At 35.8% G+C, this 21,489-nt stretch overlaps 1 protein-coding gene across 2 annotated transcripts in view; it reads right to left on the bottom strand.

The window, feature by feature from the left end:
- The window catches only part of Nup205 (nuclear pore complex protein Nup205), a 738,550-nt gene that overhangs the window by 623,439 nt on the left and 93,622 nt on the right, over window positions 1-21,489 (bottom strand). For both annotated transcript variants that reach the window (XM_090387115.1, XM_090387116.1), the window contains exon 6: window positions 13,505-13,733. In XM_090387115.1, coding sequence (XP_090243241.1) covers window positions 13,505-13,733 — 229 coding nt within the window. The remainder of the gene's footprint in view (window positions 1-13,504; window positions 13,734-21,489) is intronic.

The raw sequence follows: 21,489 nt of genomic DNA, 5'->3' as shown, positions 1-21,489 counted from the left end.
TTTAACTTCCCAGATATTGACCGGAACTTGCGAGTTGGTCACTCGCACACTCGCAAGACTTTCGTGAATTTACTGGGTGATTGTTTTCTGCAGCAGCATGCTCAAGAAGCAACCAGAGAGTGTAATACTCTTGATCTGGTTATCAACGATGATCATTCAAGAATTAAGAATTTGCAGATAAAGGAACCACTAGGAGGCAATGATCACAGTGTACTGATGTCGGATTTACTTAAAGTTACAATCCGAGGTAAAGGGAAGGGTTTTTGCTTTCGTAAAGGTGACTACAGTGGTCCCAGACAGTTTAACATTCTGTATAGTGAGACCAACTGGTGATGTTACCAACACCAAATACTGAATGGGAAGCATTTGAGGAAGTAATCTTGGAAGCTACTAGGCTTTTTGTCCCAACTAAGAAATATTGTTCAAGGGGTTTAGGTCTAAATGAATGTCAGATGAACTAATGAGCAGAGAAGAACAATGCATGGGAATGCATATAAATTACCAGGAGACACAGAAGCCAATGGTAGATATAAGCTAGTCTGCAATCAAATCACAAAGGAGGGTAGGCAAGCAAAGGCAGATTACGAGAAATCTTTGGCAAAGGAAGCTAAGAAAAACAGCAAGGACTTCTTTACTAATATGAACTCTAGAAGGAAGAGGATGAATCACATTGGTTCACTTGATATTGATGATCCTGCTCAGATAGCTGATAATCTGAATGAGTATTTTACATCTACATTCACACATGAGGAGTTATTAAGGAAGGAAGGAAAATGCTGGAAGTTTATCAAACTGTAACAGGGTGATAACTGATTTTGTAGTAACTGAGAGCAAAGTGTAGGAGAAATTGTTGAAGTTAAACATAAGAAAGGCACCTGGGGTGGATGGGATCTATCCAGTTATATTAAAGGAGGTGGCAAAGGAAGTAAGCAAACGCTTAGCCATAATTATGAGTGCATCCTTGAACCCAGGGTAAGTCCCCATGGACTGGAGATGTGCAAATGTATCCCCAATTCACAAAGGGGGATCTAAGGGTGACATGAGTAATTACACGCCAGTTAGTTTAACTTCTGTTCCATGGAAAATAATGGAGTCACTGGTTAAAGATGCATTTGCAGGATCATCTTGACAAGACAGCAGTAATAATTCAGACACAGCACGGGTTTGTTAAGGGAAAGTCTTGTCTGAAAAATTTGATTGGATTCTATGATGTGGTTACAAAGGAACTGGATGCAAAAATTAATTTTGATATCACATTCGGGAAAGATTTTGACACTGTTGTACATGGAAGACTACTGTACAAATTGGAACAGTATGGTATTAAGGGTAATTTGCTACAATGGATAAAAGGGTGATTGAGTTGGAGAAGACAGACAGTGGTAATCAATGGATGCTGCTCTTCATGGACTAATGTTATTAGTAGAGTTCCCCAGGGTTCGGTGTTCAGCCCACTGTTGTTTTGTATATTTATCAATGATACTGATGAAGGTATATCAGGCTTAATGTCAAAGTTGGAAGATGGCAGGGTTCCTAATGACAGTAATGGCAGTGTGCTACTGCAACAAGATCTATAAAATTTGGGCAGACGGGTTTTAGTGTCAACTGAAGTTTAACATTGATAAATGCAAAGTATTGCATATGAATAGAAGTAACCCTAGAGAAACATATAATCACTTAGCGTGGTAGAAAATGACAAAGCCCTGGGAGTAATTGTGCAGTACGATATGAAGTTTTATGAGCAATGCAGACTGGCTGCGAGAGCAGATAATGGAGTATTGTCAATAATATACAGGAATTTTGTTTGTAGGGAAAAAGAGGTGATTATGCCTTTGTATAAGACAATGGTCAGGTCACACCTTGAGTACTGTTGTTGTTGTTGTGGGGGTTTGATGGTGCATAAGCTGCTCTGGCTATAATGCGCCTATTCATTGAGTACTGCACTCAGGTCTGGAAGCCTCATTTTAGGAAGGATGTACAGCTGCTTGAGCATGTAAAGAGAAGGGCAACAAGCTTGGTGAGGGGAACAAAGTCGTCCTCTTACCAAGAAGGGCTTAAGTTCTGCAAACTGCAGTGAGTAGAGACTAGGCACCTGCAAGGTGATCTGATTGTTTGCCTTTAGTCAGTGGGTGGTTAATTGTTGGAACAAACTTCCATCTGTCATTATGGAAGTTGACAGCTTAAATAAATCCAAAAAAGAACTGGACAAATTTTTTGAGGGAATGTATGTGCGGAATTGTGTTTTTTTTTTTTTTTTTTTCCATTTTTTGGCTGATGCTACATAAGGTCATACGCCTGCTTTCTTGCATCACATGCCTCTATTACTAAATCTATTTCTGAAATAACGGAAATGATGAAGAAGCTTCTGAGCCACCGGAAATAATACATCATGTTGGGAGAGGATATTACTACATTTGAATGGCATTGTAGATTCAAGGAAGTAAGACAAAGTTTAATATGATAACCGCGCTGAAAGAATGTTTGCATGTGCCTGAAAAAAAAAACTGATAGCTGAACAAGTCGTGCATCTAAAAACCATTGGTGATGGCTAAAAAAAACTTGTAGAAGCTTTAAACATTTCACAAAGAAGCTGCTGTAAAATTTTAAGTGATGATTTGCACATGGATGCGTACCAACAAAGAATACAATGAACAGACAACAATTTTCAGCAATTTCATATCTGATAACAATTCCCTGTTTCTAAAATCGATTGCCAGGGATGAAACTTGATGTTCTCTCTATGACCCAATAATGAATTGAGAGAGAGAGAGAGAGAGAGAGAGAGAGAGATTGAAATAGAAAGTGATGTTAGTAGCATTTTTTGAGCATCATGATACTGTGCACCATATATGGTAGTGGCCACATAAATTGAATTACTGTAAATTTTCTCCAAAATCATGCATTACAAAATCTCCAAATTTGTTATACATTGATGTAAAATGATTATGCACTTGATTGAAAAGAAAATAAATTAAAGAAAAAACTATTTAGACATATTTATTTATAAATAATCACAGAAACACACTGCACACCTTTGAATGCCTTTTCATTGTGACCAATGTTTGAATTAATGTTACAAAATAAGATGGAAAATATTTGTACCAGCAACAAACAAATATGTTGTTTGTTGCTGGTACAAATGTGTCTTCTATAAAAGACACATTTTGTTGGCCCACCACAAGCTTTAATTAATGCCTTGCACCTGTCTGGCATAGAACGTATCAGATTCCTAATATAATCGCTGCTTGGTTCATGATACCAGACATGAATAATAGTTTCTTGCAATGTTATCTTGCTTGATGGCTTTTAGCAGCAATTTTCTGTTCCATGACAGTTGAGCAGTTTTCAATCAGATTCAAATTGAAACTATTTCTTGGCAATGATAAGGATCAGATTTTGCAGCCTAGAACGAACTTCTTCACCTGAAGACAAAAAAAAAAAAAAAAAAAAAAAACGAAAAAATAGTGTTTGAAACCAGTTAAAATTAGCATACCAGAAATTGTATTAAATGATTATGTAGTGTTGTACTAACCTTACATGCTGGGTGACAAGTAAAGAGTCATGTTAGAAAACAATATTTTGTTCCTTGAAAGAGCGCTCTAATGACAAGCAGAAGAGTCTCCTTTAAAACTTGTGTAGTAGTCACCATTAACAGAACCATTTACAAAATGTATTTGCCTACTCCTTTGCTTGTTATGCACATCCAAAATATCTGGCCAATAAAAACTTTACTGTTGACTGAGTACAGTCAGTGTGAAAAGCTTCATTAGATCTATGCCAAATGTAGCATTTGCCACCTGATTAATCCTAAATTTGGATTAATCTGAGAATATTACAGATTCCCATTGCTCAATTGTCCAATAAACACATTCTTTAGCCTAAGTAAGTTGTTCTTGCCTCTTGGATTTTGTTGTTTGTTTGTTTGGTTGGTTTTTAGGAGCATTAGCAACTAAGGCCATATTGCTCCGGGATATGCGGTGGTCATTCCTTGACCTTTCCGCATCCTCCGCATTGGGTGGTGACGGGCTCGAACCCCGGTCTAATCAAGAAGCGTGTGCTGCGCACTGCTGCTCCTTCCCACCTGGCTACGGAGGCACCCTTGGATTTTGTTAATAAGGACTTGTTACAAGGTCGATACACTTTCAGATCATTCATCACAAGTCTTTGTCAAACAGTTCTATCACTTTACCCCAGTATAATCCTTCCACATAGATTTTAGGTCTGTGGAACTTGCAAAATGATCTTGAAGGCAAAGACGCTTCGAACCTCTGTCCTGTGTTACAATACTTTTCTGTTTCAGTCCAGTTCCAGATTTTATTTTGACATCTCTGGTCTTGCATTTCTTTTTAAGTAACCTTGACAAAGGAGACTAGTTACAGCCAAATTTTGCAGATATGTGTTAACTAAAAAGATCCTCCCTATAAAAACCAATAATTATGCTTTTCTTGCTAGGAGTTAACTCAGTGTATACCATGCTGCTGCTGAAAAGGAAGTGAAGGTAGATAGATAGCAGCAGGTGGATCTTTTATAAACAAGATGATGCAATACCAATCTAATATTACAGGATGATGTAATACCACACTGGGTTTACAAGATAATGTAATAGAGTCTTTAGATGATATAATTTTACCTATAGAGGGAAATAAGTAAATATTAAACTTTAAGAGGGTGATGCAATTTATGTGGCTGACTGTGTGTGTATATAAAAGAAATATAAATTATAGAGAGAGGGGGAAAAAAGAGGGGAAGCAGAAAAAGAGCGAAGAAACAAACAAACGAATAACAAAGACAGAAGATTAAATAGAAGAAACGTGGTAAAATATGTACTAAAAAAAATTTTTTTATGAAAATATTAGATAAAGAAAAGTTCTCTTCAAGACACCTGGTCAGCGTCAAAAGGAAAAGACCAAACCCTCCAGCAAACGACAGCACAACGAAACAAATGGCCCTCAGTCCCCAGCAGCTTTCACTCCCCCTCTTACGGCAGCGAGAGGATCAGAGTTGGAAGCAGAGGATGCTAAGAATCTCTGTGTACGATCAGGCTGCCATGCACGGAAACTGAATTTGGCCTGTTACAACGTAAGATCACTCATCGGTGAAGACAGGATACTAGAGCTGGAAAAGGAATTAGAAAATGTAAATTGGAATATCATCGGCTTGGCTGAAACAAGAAGAAGAAATGAATCACTTATAAGTTTATCAAGTGGAAATCTGCTGTACACCAATGGAAACAGTGAAAGGAGTGAAGGTGGAGTTGGCTTTCTGGTCCATAAAGATATAAAAAAATTTTGGAATTCTAAAGCATCACCAAGGGTGTCAACAAGACTACTACTCAAGATTTCTATGAGGTATAAGTTAAAGGTTATAATTATTTATGCACCAACATCGAGCCATCATGATGAAGAAATACATACTGAAATTGAGTCTTCTAGATGAAAAGAAAACTCCCTACACTATCATTATGGGGGACTTAAATGCTAAGGTTGGAAAGAGACAAAACAGTGCAGAAAGGGGAACTATAGGAAATTTTGGAATTGGTGAAAGAAATGAAAGAGGTGAAAGAATCTAGAGGAATGTCAGTAATGAACCCTTTTTTCAAGAAAAGGGTGAACAGAAAGTGGACATGGAAGAGCCCAAATGGATTAACAACTAATGAAATCGACTTCATCCTCACTAACAGAAGATATATTGTGATTGATGTTACTGTCCTGAACAAGGTAAATGTTGGAAGTGATCACAGAATGGTAAGATGCACACTTGATATAGATGTAAGAAAAGAAAGGAAAAAACTGACTCGAGTAAATAATACAAAGTCTTTAAGATAACAGAAGAGGAGAAAAAGCAGTATGTACTGGAACTTAAGAACCAGTTTGAGCTTCTGCAGACTGTTCAGGACCAAGATATCGACGAGGAATATCACAACTTTCTGAAAGTAATAAAGCCCAAGAAACCTATAGGTAAAAAGAAATCCAAAGAAGAAAAAATCAGTCAAGAAACACTTGTCATGATGAACCGAAGATGACAAATGAAGAGCAAGAAAAACACTGACAAAGACAAAATTGAGTATACTGAGTCATGCAAAGCCATTACAAAGAGACTCAGAGAGGACATAGGAAAATTTAACACAAGAAAAGTAGAACAAGCATTAAGGGAAAACAAAGGATTTAAATCAGCAGTCATGAGCAGTAATACAGAAAGACAAATGATACTGAAACTGAAGAATAGCGATGGTGTACTTATGAATAGCAGAGAAGGCATAATTCAAATAGCAGAAGACTACTATAGAGTTATACAAGGAGCGAGTGAATGATGCCAGCAGTGGGGAAGATGGAACGCAAATTAGTAACACACAACATACCTGATATCCTTCCTGATGAAGTAGAACATGCATTGAAGAAAATGAAGAATCAGAAAACTCCGGGGGGAAGATGAAGTTACCGTAGAGTTATTAAGATTGCAAGGAAGAGACATGACACAAAAACTGATAAGACTCTTCACAAATTACATGAGAAAAGGTGTGGCGCCTAAGGAGTGGAATAATGCAATCATAGTTTTGTTGCTTAAGAAAGGAGATAAATCAGAAATTGGAAATTATAGACCAATTAGCTTGTTATCCCACATCTACAAGTTGTTCACAAGGGTCATTACTAACAGATTAGAAAGAATACTTGATGAGAATCAACCGAAAGAGCAAGCTAGCTTTAGGACAAGATTCTCAACTATGGATCACCTTCAGGTAATGTCACAGCTAATGGAGAAGGCAAATGAATATAAAACACTATTATGCCTGGCATTTGTGGATTATGAAAAGGCATTTGACTCCATATAGCATAAGGCAATGTTTTGGGCACTGGAAAGACAAGGCATAGATATCCCATATATTATGATTTTGAAGAAAATATATGAGAGTGCTACCTCCTTTATTAGACTAGGCAAAGACAGTAATAAATTTAAAATTGAGAAAGGAGTTCGACAAGGAGACACAATATCTCCGAAGTTGTTTACTGCTGCCCTTGAGAAAGCTTTCAGAAGATCAGACTGGTCGCAGAAAGGAGTCAATGTGAATGGAGAGTACCTAAACCATTTACGATTTGCAGATGATATTGTGGTCATAAGCCACGATCCCAAAGAATTAGAGGAAAATTGTAATCAGTTATGCAGAGTTAGTAAGGATTTTGGATAAAGATGAATATGGCTAAAACAAAAGTAAGGATGAACAAGTATGCCACAGAAAGGGATATAATGATTGAAGGAGCAGTAATTGAAAAGGTGGAGTCATATATACTTATCTGGGACAAGTCATTAGCTGTAATAATGATAAATGGATGGAAGTCAAGAGAAGAATAAATTTTGGATGGATAGCATTCAGGAAATATAGTCACATACTGAGGAGCAATATCCCAATTTGTCTGAAACGTAAAATAATGAACCAATGTATACTACCCACCATGACTTATGGAAGTGTAACTTGGGCACTCACCAAAAGAATGGAAAAGAAGCTGAGAACTACACAGCGAAGAATGGAATGAATTATATTGGGAATCAGACTGTTAGATAAGAAGAGAAACACATGGATTAGGTAGCAAACTAAGTAGACATTCTTATCAAAAAAAGAACTAAAATGGTCTTGGGCAGGACACATAGCTCGAAGACATGATGACAGATGGACTAAGAAAATAACAGAATGGTACCCAAGAGGAGCTAAGAGAAAACCTGGAAGACAACAACAAGATGGACAGATGAAATGCATGAGTTTGTGAGTAGTAAATGGATGGCCATTGCACAATATAGAAGGAACTGAAAAGTTGCTGGAGAGGCCTTCATCCTGCAGTGGATTGAAAATGGCTGATGATGATTAGATAAAGATCAAAAACAGACAAAATTATTAGCCAATAAATAATAAATTTAGACCGGCATCTTGATAACTGCCAATGCCAAAAAATGTGAACTATCACTAAAAGGACACACAAGAAAATAGATATAAGACAAACACAAAGAATAAATACCAACAATCGTTGTATCCATTCTTCAGGTGGCCACTGGATCAGAGGATCACTGTGGGGAGTATAAATACATATACTCCCGACCAGTGCTTTTTTTTGTAAAAAAAATAGGTGCCGGTACTCATTCTTTGCTATCAGGAAAAATTCCGTGCCAGCACGGCTGGCACGCAGTGGGTGTCAGCCACTACGTGCGGTACAGTGTACCAGCACCTTTTTTAACAGCGTGTGACATGGCTGACACGCAGTGCGTGTCAACCATGCCAGCTGTTTCCGTCTGTTAAGGAGATCACATGACACTGGGCGGAGTCAGCACCCATCAATCACAGCCGTATTGCTAGCAGTCGGAACGCTGTACCCGATACTGAATTTCGACCATTAATTTTATTAACACAGTTTATTAAGCATAAATTTATTATACAAGTATATAAAAAATAAGTCACAGGTGAATCTTATTTAATAAATAAAAAATAATAAGTAAAATGTGAAAATAAGTACCAAGTAAAAAAATAAGTAAAAATAATTTCATAATGAAGTTTTGGTCGAGATTCAGAAACGGGTACCCCGTCCAGACTGCTAGTATACGGCCGTGAATGGCGGGTGCTGTCCCCGCGATCTCCTTAATAGACGGAAACGGCTGGCATGGTTGACACTCACTACGTGCCAGCCATGTCACACGCTGTTAAAAAAAGGTGCCGGTACGCCGTACCGTTGCGTACCATCACAAAAAAAGCCCTGCTCCACACAGTCCATAAATGAAAAACATATATCTCTATAAGTGCTCCATAAATGGTTAAAGAGTTTTGGAAACAAAAGTCCAATGATAACAGTTTTGATTTTATGAACTAAAGAGAAAACAGAATGAATTCTGGAAACTGAAAAAGTAAAAACCAGATGCACACAATCGTAGGTAAAATACAAACTAAAGGAAAACAATGAAAAGAAAAGATCAGGAAAGTTGAAGTTAGGAGATGGGCATCCTCATCAAAACCAAAAAGGAAATAAACATTAATTATATATCAGAAATTAATTTTTGACCAGGATTTTAAAATTACGGCTTGATAACAGTCAAATTACATTAACTGCTTTAAAATTTTGAACAAGGATTTCAAGAGTGTCAGAAGTCCTCCTTTTTAACTTGTAATTTGAATATAACAAGAATTTGTTAAGTGTTTTTTTCTGATTTCCTCAGCTTTCATTATAGCAGACATTCACAATATGTGCTAAATATTGCAACATATATATTAGCACAATAAATATACAAAAAATACCACTTTATAATTAATAAACATTTAATAAATACGCAATAATAGTTCTTTTGTTGAAACAACTAAATTTCTACTATAAACTGGAAATGAATATACTAGAATGTGAAATTTTATAAGCACTTCAAACATTTATCAAAACAAATATTTCAAAAACACAAAAATGTCCTCCAGCCTCATAAAAGAACATGCTCAATGGAGCTATGCATTCTCTGCAACATGCATTAACAGTCTTAATAATATTTTGCAATTCCTACAGATTGTGGCAACTATTTATCTAAACATGCTACATCAAGCATCCCATAGGAAAACGTCAGGCAAAGTCAAGCCCTGTGATTGTGGTGCCAGCCAAAGTCCCTTTGAAATTAGTCAATTTCTGAACACAGATTCCTACTGACACCGAAGTTCTGGATTTGTGGGAGAGACCACCTTTCTCTTGTAAACAGGCTCAGTACATACTTCATATTTAGATTTTTGAAAGCACAACTCAAAGGTTACCGACAACATAAAAAAAGATTAGCTCAATCTTGCAGAATTACAACACCTTGAACTAGATTCCAATCTTTTGCAAATGAAGTGGCTCCTCGTGCAATATGTACTGATATTCATATGCATGATTTTGGATATTGATGGCCCCATTAGAAGGAACTAAATCTCATCTGTAAAAAATGTCTTATTCAAAATATCCAGCCTTAATTAAATGCACTGTAAAATCCAGTTGCAATAAGTTTACTTGTTTTCTTGTTTACCTCTTTTTTTTTTTTTTTTTTTTTTTTTGTTAGTTGTTGGCACATTGGCTTCTGTGGTCATATTGCACCTCCCAAAGTTTTTGCATTTTCTACTCTGATCCAAGCCCAAGGCGGGATTCGAACCCGCAACCTTTGGGTTGCCAGGCAGGCACTTTACCCACCCGGCTAGCCCGGTCGGCTCACTCACTAAATACTGCCTGCATAAAATGTCCGGGGGGGGGGGCTCTCCACTAATAATATTAGTCCACGTACAGCAGCGTACATTTATTACCACTCTGCCTTCCCCCACTCAACCATCCCTTTATCCATTGCAGTAACTTGCCCTTAATGCCATACCACTCCATTTTGTACAGCAGTCTTCCATGTGCAACAGTATCAAAAGCTTTCCTGAAATCCAAGTATATGATATCAAAATTATTATTTGCATCCAGTTCCTTTCTTACCACATCATAGTATCCAATCAATCTGGTCAGACAAGACTTCCCCTTAACAAACCTATGCTGTGTCTGAACTATTGCTGTTGTCTTGTCTTGTCTAGGTGATCCTGTATCACATCTTTAACCAGTGACTCCATTATTTTCCTAGAAACAGAAGTCAAACTAACACGTCTATAATTGTGTCACCCTTTGAACACCCTTTGTGAATTGGGGATACATTCTCACATCTCCAGTCCATGGGGACCTCCCTTGAATCTAAGGATGCGCTCATAATTACAGCTAAGGGTTTGCTCACTTCCCTTGCTGGCTCCTTCATTATAACTGGATAGATTCCATCCACACCAGATGCCTTTTTTGCATTTAACTTCAACAATTTCTCCTCCACTTTGCTCTCAGTTATCACAAAATCACTTAGTTCCCTGTTAGAGTTTGATAAGTTAAATATTTATCAACATGTGCTCATTTCTGACAATTGATGTATGAAAAGCCAATTTGTGCTAAGAGATTTTTATGAGACTCATGAAACCTTCTTTGCGAACAAATGGGTTTAGTAGATTTTCTTTCTAATAATGCACAAATTTTTTTATTTGATATAAAAAAAAAAAAAAAAAAAAAAAATCTCCAATAAAAAAAAAAACTACTAAACCCACTCTGCAGTGGGTTTAGTAGTTTTTTTTTTTTCTTTTATTTATTTTTTATTTAAGATCTTTTTCTGATATCAAATAAAAAGTTTGTGCATTATTAGATAAATGTGACATACTGAAGAAACAAATGCATGCATAAAAAAACAGAAATGGGAACTCATCAGGGACTTAGTGATTTCTAAGTGAGAAAATATAGCATGAGGAGGATGCCAAGATGGATGAATACAGAGCTGGCCAGTCTAATAAAGCAGAAAAAGATGGCATAGGAAAGTGATGGAAAAGTACCTAGACTAGACCAGCTAAATATTGATCTGTAATAGTAGATTACATTACAGCAGGCTGAGTATGAGAAAGAAATAAAGGAAGAACTGGCTAAGACAACAAAGAATGTGAATAAGGAGTTTTTCATATGTGAATACAAAGAAGAAAAATATCAAATCAGATTGGACCCTTGCATGTAATGGGTGAAGAAAAGCATTAGCATTAGTAGAGGCATACAATGCAAGAAAGCAAGCATATGCAACATCAGCCAAAAAAAAAAAAAACCTCCCATTTCATCCCTCCATTCATTCCAAATGCCTGTCCAGCTCAGCCTTAAATTCATTTAGGATACCAACTTCCACAAAAAAAGATGGAAGTCTATTCCACCAATCAACTACCCGATGGCTAAAGGCAACTTTCCGTACATCTATTCTACAGCTAGTCTTTCCTCAATTTGAAACTATGCCCCCTCAAGGTTCTTAATCTGAGCAAGAGGAAGAATCCCGTTGGCATTCAGCTTGCTCAACCCATTCAAGGCCTTATACACCTCAATCAGATCACTTTGCAGGTGCCTACTCTCCAGGTGTTGCAATTTGCAGAACTTAAGCCTTTCTTGGTAAGAGCACCCCTTTGTTCCCCTCACCAATCTTGTTGCCCTTCTTTGTATTCATTCTAGCAACTCTGCAACCTTACTAAAATGAAGCCTCCAGACCTGTATACAGTACTCCAGGTGTGGTCTGACCATTGCCTTGTATAACAGGATAATCACCTCCCTGTCCCTGCTAGCAAAATTCCTATATATCATTGACAAGACTCCATGACCTGCCCTGGCAGCCCATCTGCACTGCTCAGCAAACTTCATATTTGACTGCACAATTACCGGCAGGTCTTTTTCACTTTCCACTTCCCTGAGTGTAGTACTACACAGTTGGTACGTTTCTCTTCAGTTATTCTACCCATATGCAGTACTTTGCATTTGTCAATGTTAAACTTCAGTTGCCACTCCTCACCCCATTTGCCCAACTTATCTAGATCCAGTTGGAGTAGTATACTGTCTTTACTGTCGTTAACAACCCTGCCAACTTTTGTATCATCTGCAAACTTGGACATTAAACCTGATATACCTTCATCAATATCATTGATAAATATACAAAACAACAATGGGCCCAACACTGAAAACTGGGGAACTCCACTAATAACATTTGTCCACGAAGAGCAGTGTCCATTGATTACCACTCTCTGTCGTCTCCCACTCAACCATCCCTTTATCCATTGTAGCAACTTACCCTTAATGCCATACCTCTCCAACCTGTACAGCAGTCTTTTAGGTGACCCCAACTGATGAACTGAATAGGTACTTGGCATCAATCTTTACCAACAAAAGTTGAGAAGCAGCACTACATGTGAGGCTGAGATATATAAAATTAGATATTTCACATTTACAGATGATTGTTCATTTGGTAAACTTTCAAGCCTAAAGACATAAGGCTACCAGAGTTGATGGCAGTCAAATCTGGTAGTCCTCCATCAAAAGTTCAGTGCACTCTCTACCCACTTCCATCAAAATTACCCAGTAATTTTGATGGAGGTGGGTAGAGAGTGCACTGAACCATTAAGGTTAATTATGAGGCATCACTGGACTCGGGAGAAGTTCCTTTGGACTGGAGAAGTGCCAATGCTTTGCCAATACATAAAGACAATTCTAAAAGAGAAGTGGGTAATTACTCTGATGGAGGAAATGATTAAGAGTGCAATTATTTTATTTTTGGCTAGAGAAACAAAAGCCTGTGGTTTTCTTGCACTGTATGGCTAATACTAATACTAACATTATGCTTAACAATACAACAGCAATCATTCTGGTTTTCTGTCTCCTAAATTTCTTTGCCAATGTTTACTGGTGCCTCTATGTAAAATTCACATTTAAACTATTTCTGCATGAACGAATAATGAAAATTTAAAATAACACTTCAAACAAAATAATATGGCATTGATGTGTCATCTCTAATTCATAAATAGACATATCTATAGATCAAATTTTAAAATCCTGCTATTCATTTCAGGTTTACAGCAAACATTCTAGCTGCACAACTAAAGGTTCGCTCTGCATTACTTAAAAGAAGTTATTACTCTGGGAAAAATTAATATACATACTATCACTTTCTTCACAGGTCTGTAATAAATATACATCCATTACATAGAGTAGGGCCATCACCAATGATAACGTGACATCATCTAAGCTTGCATCACCTTTAAGATTTCCATGTTTTGCCAAAATATTAATTAAACGTAAAGTTTCTTCCTTAGAAAGGATACTTTGACAAGCAGTACAAAAAACAACTTCTGCCAATGAATGTCTAATTTCCTGAATAAGGTCCATCACCTAAAATTAAAAATTGATAAAACATTAATAGATAATGAAAAAACATAATGCAGCAAATCTTCTATAACAAACTCTTTTAAAAATTACAGTCAGTTAATACTATCTAATGATAAATAAATATTATCACATGCACTGTATATTACAAATTAACCTTGCAATGTCCCATTCAGCATTACAGTGTTAATTTCTTTCTACATGCATGAATGTGCATGTGCACATGTGTCCTAATTTGAGCTTCATCAAAAACTTAATTCTAAAATGTTTTTTAAAAAAACCACATTCCTACTGGATTTACTTCCAACTCTTTTGATAGTACTGTACCTAAGACAATTAATTTATGGCATAAGGTTATCCAGCTTATGAATATTACTAAACAAATTGTTACACCAACTGATCTGCTATCGATTAATTCCTTTATGAATATTATAAAAAAAGAACCCTAATTTATCCATGAAACTAATGCAACAAATAGAGTAATACTTGGCAAGGTGTCATTCTGAATGCCCAGATACCCTAACAATTAAATTAAAACAAAATCATAAAGATAAAAAATAAGGTTCAAATATGAAAAAAATCATAAAGAAAATAAAAAAATAAAATCATCAAAGATTAAAAAAAAAAAGTACTAACCTTTCCTAGTATAATCCTAATTGTTGCATTAATTAGTCTACTTTTTTCTACAACAATCTCAGAAACATAATTATATTCAACTTATGTCTCCAATACTGTTGTAGAAAAAAGTTCCTTTTGTAAGTTTGGGGGAGGACAACAATTCAGAAAGTGCAAATGTCAGCACACAATTGGAGACGTCATGGGTATCAGATATTAATAATATGTTACCATACACAACAGTAATATTCTGATTAGTTTTGGAATTCACTGATCTAGCTAGTATACAGAAGAAATAGTTTAATATTAACCACACTATACCTCTATCTTATATAAAATTAAAACTTTCAACAGATTTCCAAACACTTACATGATGTTACTGTACATAAAGATTTGTACATAAAGAAAAAACAATAACAGTGAAGAATCAATGATTTCTACAGTCCTGCAACAAAGAAGCCAAGCGATGCATAGCCTTGAATTCTGATCAGATCTGGTGGGTGAAAGATTTATGGATTATATGTATACTGGAGCCTCATGACATACTTTCACTACTTGCCATACTGAACATCTGGGCAAAGGATAAGGTATAGAAAGGAGTTGAGATGAACTTGAGAGCTGTCAGCTCATATCTACATTCAGGCTCTTCCCTTCTGATTTCCTATTATTTTGTATTTGGAATTCTGCCTGATTGACACTAGTGAACAGAACAAACCTGTTTATTTCATGTAAAAGAGCTTCTGAGTGTGTGGTTAGAAACCCCTTCCCTGTGGAATAGAGTGAGTCATGATAGAGGATAAAAATGTATCTATGTTCCTATTAACCATCTTGTTAGTACAATGTACAGAACTTTGGGGTTGGATTTGTTAAAGCCATAGTCCTCTGTAATTGTGTAATTTTCTATATAACTTTGTGGGATGTTTGTTTCCACTTTGTGTGGTTTATATGCATCCCTATCCTAGGCTTTAATTTGTGCAGGGTCTATCCTACATAATACTGCCCACAATTACAATTTAGCTTGAAAACTAAATTTCCATCTGTTGGGGTGAGGAGTTGAAGTTGAAGGACCTTAAGAGCTGTTTATGATTTTTGTTGCCTGAAAAGTGTTCATCAAGTTGTGTCTTTTTGAAAGTCTGTTAATGGTATCACCTATTTCTTGGTGATAGGAGGAGAAGATGAACTTGGACAGAGTGATTCAACTGCGGTGTATATTATAATTATATCAATGAATCTCACAGGGTATTGATTACAAATAAGGATGATTTTATAATCAATACCTTCCCCATGAGAGTCAATGGCAGAATTATCAGGTTAATAATACCTCTCATACAAATTCACTCCCTCTCTACCAACCCAGATGTTCAGTTTCAGCTGTATGCTTTTTCTATAGATACTGCCATGAGTACTGTTCTTTGAGCTGGCATTTGTAATTCCAAACCTTTTTCAAACCATTCTAAACTCATGCCTCAACTAGTCAACATCCATTCACTGCTCAACTCCAAACTCACGTTTTATCATTATTCCCTTCTACCTCTCTTCTTTGGAACAATCTTCCTTTGCACATATTCACTGAAAAGAAATATGTGCTGTTTTTGAACATATTTCTTTAAAATTACAATCTGCAAATATTCAAATCCAATTTAATTGAAATAAGTTAAACAAAAGTGTAATTAAAAACATTATGAAAAAAGGGGAAATGTTAGAACCTCAAGTACATAATGGTAAACTAGAATCCATCTTTTAAATTTCAACTGTTTTGGAATATATTTGTCATTGTTATTAGTAAGTCCCGTGAAATTTAGTGTAACCTGCCAGCAAAAATGTTTGCCCTACATTAGCTTATCTAACACCATATTCATGTAAAAACACAAATGTATAAAAAGTAATGACATGATATTTTTAACTGGGGATACAATTGCTTCCCAAAAAACATAGTGCAGGGTGTTATGTAGCATAAGAGTGAGGATATTTTTCTCAATCTTATGCTGTTTTTTAAAGAATCTACTATACATTTACTAAAGCTGCTCTTGAATATGTTTGTCCAAAATCTTATCCTCAAGTTTTGCATCTATAAAGATATCTCATACATTAAAGAATTCCTTGACAATTAATCAAATTCATGATATTCACCAGAATTAAATTAATTAATTTTTAATTACAAAATTATACAATTGAATGAAGTGTATGATTACTTTTGGCCTGCTTGCAAGAGTTTCCCAATCCTGCCACTTGAGTACCATGGTATGGTTATAGATTCTCAATGAGTGTTTACACCATTTAATTAGGAATCTGCATAATATGAATTATACTGATGAATGAATTCTGAACACATCTGCATTTACTGGTATACTGGAGGAACACCTATGAGATTGAGATTAGTCATATTATATTTTCCTCTTTCTTTTTGGTTGAGTGCGTGCGTGTATGTGTATATAGGCATATGCACCTATTGTCTTCAGCTTGTGCTTCCATCTGCATGTAACACCTTGACTCCCAATGGACCGAATTTCATGAAATTTTATATTTGAGCCTTTTTAAAATATTTGTCAAGCCATTCCATATTTTATTAAAATGTGACAAATAGAAATTGCATGATTGCATGATTGGGAATGTCACGAGTATTGGATATTAATAAATGTTACCATACATAATACTAATATTATGATTAGTTTTGGAATACACTGATCTTATAAGAGATAAATATATATATATATATATTCGTGGAGGAATTAATGGGTTTGATAAAAGTGCATAAAAGTGGAAGATATGACAGGTGCATCTGTCATATCTTCCTTATTTTTATTTATCAATTGGCACTTCTTGTTAAAACTCACGTTTACATTTGGAATTTCATATACAGGTAGTTCTCGACTTTACGAGTTAATTCGTTCCTAGCATGCGCTCGTAAAGCAGGAATTTATTTCCCATAGACATAAGGTTAAAAATAGGGGTTACGTTCTCAACAATGAAATTAGTTATCTAATTAGTTTATGTTTAAACAATGATTGATTTATCGAAAGAAATGAAAACGTAGCCGGTAAAATCAAGCAAATTATAATAATAGAGAAATTATTTATGACTTACAAATGTTAAAGAATGTTTGTTCTTCATCATCATCGACTAAATGCACACTTGTTGATCACTCATTATTGGCTCGGCATTCGTTGGTTTGTTGCACAAGGAGTAGTCTTCTTCAGAAATGTTTCAAGAGGCGTTTGTTTCCAAGATAATCTACTATTTTCTTTAGAAATTTCACGATTGCATGCATAAGCATTTTTTAACGGCACACACAAATTGCAACTAACACGATTCGCGTGGAGTAACAAGTTTACGAAGTCTAAAAAAAAAGGAATGAAGAGAAGATTCTGAAAATTTATTTATGTTTTTATACAATTGAAGATTTCAGTAAAGGGGAAACACATTTCACCATAATAACTTAAAAACCACACAATTCCAGCTATCAGTATTTTTGCAAATGCAAGATCGAGTTTACTATCCGCTTATAATTGCTTGCAGTAAAAGAAAAGCCCAATAAACCAGAAAGTGCAAATTGTTTTTATTGTTTTATGGTCATGACCTCCAGAAATGTGCTTTAGAAAAATATCACAAACCCGTTTAAAATTGATTCTTATAACGGAACATATGATAACGATGAAAGTGTGGTGCATTTTAATGATTTGAATTGGTAACTATTACAATTTACAACCCATGCTCACGACTTTTATATGGCCTTAAGGTCACTCTCGTGACCTTAAAAATGACATTTTATAGAGATAAATAGCTTAGTCACACAGCGAAAATTTCAATTTCCAAGATCTTGAAACGAATTACCAAAAAACAATTGTTATTGGGTTCACATTACGATATTTTAAATACGATGGTGTCTCTGGAACTAATTAATATCGTAAAGTGGGGTACACTGTATTGTATAGCTATGGAAGTGGTTTGGAATGCAGTATTTATGAATGTTTGACATTCATTTTTTGCAATTAATGTTCATATTTTAAATTTTGTTGATACTTGATACTTGGGGGGGGGGGACTTGTAAACCCGGGAACTCGTAAAGCGAGAACTGCCTGTATATATATATACAGTAGACTCTTGATTTTCTGGGATAGAGGGTAAAAAAAAATTCTCGGATAATCGATTTCCCAGTTAATCCAAAAATAACTGAGATCTATCCAGTTATATTAAAGGAGGCGGAAAAGGAAGTAAGCAAACCCTTAGCCATAATTATGAGAGCATCTTGGACTTAGGGGAGACATCCACGGACTGGAGATGTGCAAATGTGTCCCCAATTCACAAAGGGAGATAGAAGGGTGACACGAGTAATTATGGACCAGTTAGTTTAACTTCTGTTCCGGGTAAAATAATGGAGTCACTGGTTAAAGATGCATTGCAGGATCATCTAGACAAGACTGCAGCAATAATTCAGACACAGCATGGGTTTGTTAAGGGAAAGTCTTGTCTGAAAAGTTTGATTGGTTATTATGATGTGGTTACAAAGGAACTGGATGCAAAAAATAATTTTGATATCATATACTTGGATTTCAGGAAAGTTTTTGACACTGCTGCGCATGGAAGACTACTGTACAAATTGGAGCAGAATGGTATTAAGGGTAAGTTGCTACAATGGATAAAAGGATGGTTGAGTGGGAGAAGACAGAGGGTGGTAATCAATGGGTGCTGCTCTTCATGGACTAATGTTATTAGTGGAGTCCCACAGAGTTTGGTGTTGTGTCCACTGTTGCTTTGTATATTTATCAATGATATTGATGAAGGTATATCAGGCTTAGTATCGAAGTTTGCAGATGATACAAAGGTTGGCAGGATCTAGAAAATTTGGGCAGATGGGCTGAGAAGTGGTAACTGAAGTTTAACATTGAAAAATTGCATATGGGTCGAAATAACCCCAGAGAAACGTACCAACTGTGTGGTACTACACTTAAGGTGGTAGAAAATGAAAAAGATCTTGGAGTAATTGTGCAGTCAGATATGAAGTTTTCTGAGCAATGCAGACAGGCTTCCAGGGCAGGTCATGGGGTGTTGTCAATGATATACAGGAATTTTGCTAGCAGGGAAAAGGAGGCGATTGTCCCTCTGTGTAAGGCAATAGTCGGGCCACACCTTGAGTACTGCGTCCAGGTCTGGAGGCCTCATTTTAGAAAGGATGTAGATTTGCTTGAGCATGTACAGAGAAGAACAAGGTTCGTGAGGGAAATGAAGGGATCCTCTTACCAGGAGAGGCTTAAGTTCTGCAAATTGCAGCAGCTGGAGACTAGGCACCTGCGAGATGATCTGATTGAAGTGTATAAGGCCTTGAATGGGTTGAGCACGCTGAATTCTGATGGGATTCTTCCTCTTGCTCAGATTAAGAACCTTGAGGGGGCATGAATTGAAATTGAGGAAGGACAGATGTAGAATAGATGTGCAGAAATTTGCCTTTAGCCAGTGGGTGGTTAATTGCTGGAACAAACTTCCATCTGTCGTTGTGGAAGTTGATAGGTTAAATAAATTTAAGGAGGAACTGGACAAATATTTAGAGGGGATTGTTTTGTAATTTTTTTTTTTTTTTGGCTGATGCTGCATAAGCTCATAAAATATGTTTTCTTGCATCATATGCCACTACTACTACTACTACTACTACAGTAAGTCCCCGACACACGTAAAAGATACGTCCCAGGACTTCTTACGTAAGTCGAGTTTTACAAACTCGGGAATGACTAATAAAATATATTGCTACTATATCCCTGATATGCCAAAATTACAAAAACCACATAATATCCTCAGAAGAATGAAGAAAAATAGTTATATATTTTTAATTAGTTCAATTAAAAACTTTATCTGGGGACAGCGGTGAAGTAGCTAGAGTGGCAAATAAGAAAAGAAAACATAAAAGGAAGAAAAAACAGATATTATTGTACTGTAAAAACTGATAAGCATTTCGTAGTCTTGGTTATTATAGTTGACTTCATTGGTGCTGATCGCTCGACCGCTTCTCATATTCTGTCTTTGTCCTTTACTGTTTTGTTCACCATTGCCACTGACAAATCTGAATTCCGCATGATACTTGTTAATGTTTGGCCATTTTTATACATCCTTATTATTTCAATTTTCTGATCCAACTCGATCACTTTCCTTTTCTTGACAGATTGACTAGTACCGCTGTCACTTATTCTCTTAGTCGGCCATGATAATAGTCAAAATTAAATTTTCTGAAAAGAACTTCACAGCGTTAAGGTAAAAACTCACTATTATCACCCCACGTGAGCTCATTTTACTAAAGCACCATAAAACAATAAAAACAATTTGCACTTTCCGGGTTACTGGGCTTTTCTGTTAGTGCAATTCATTATAAATGGGTAGTAAACTCGATCTTACTGAATTTGTGATAATGCTGATAGCTGGAATTCTGTGGGTTTTTAAATTATTATAGCAAAATGTGTGTCCCCTTCACTGAAATCTTCAGTCATATAAAAAAATATAAATAATGTAACATCTGAAGTCTGAAGCTACTTAAGTCTTGGACTTACTGTATCGAAAAATATTCAGCAACCTACATAAAAAGTATGGCAACAGATAAAAAACAAAAAAAACTTAACATGCACTACTTGGGTGTCCAATACGATGCTTCCCTTTATTTTTTACAGTGTCGCGTATGGTTTGGTCACCAATATTATAATGGTTCATTACAGATTTAATGGATGCACCGTTTTCAAACTTTTGAATAATTTCAAGTTTGAAATTATTCAAAAAAGCACTTGCGTTTGCCCATCATTTTTGCAATTTCTAAACAAAAAAAAAAAAATAAATAAATAAATAATAGTTACTATAAAAAACAAATACTGACATCCCTGACATAAATAACAAAACAAAATTTGTCCCTTTGCGGTGCGATGGCACACAACAACCAACGCGGCTTACTAAAACAAACTAAATATTTTCATTTAAAACAAACTAAACATTTGCATTATGACACAACTTACTAAACAAACTAAACTAAAGATAATAGGTACACTGATCTCCAAATGACGACTTATAATGCCGTTTCTTGTCGCTTATTTACGACTTGCAAAACATCTGTTTATACCTATTCTAGTTATTACTTGAATTTTATAATTTCTGGTTGTTTTTTTTTTTTTTTTTT

Source organism: Mastigoproctus giganteus, chromosome 13, assembly GCF_048544385.1.
Source record: "Mastigoproctus giganteus isolate SK-2022 chromosome 13, ASM4854438v1, whole genome shotgun sequence".
NCBI classification, from domain to species: Eukaryota; Metazoa; Arthropoda; class Arachnida; order Uropygi; family Thelyphonidae; genus Mastigoproctus; species Mastigoproctus giganteus.
Note: the sequence above shows the minus strand (reverse complement) of the source record. Positions and strands in the feature narration are given on the sequence as shown.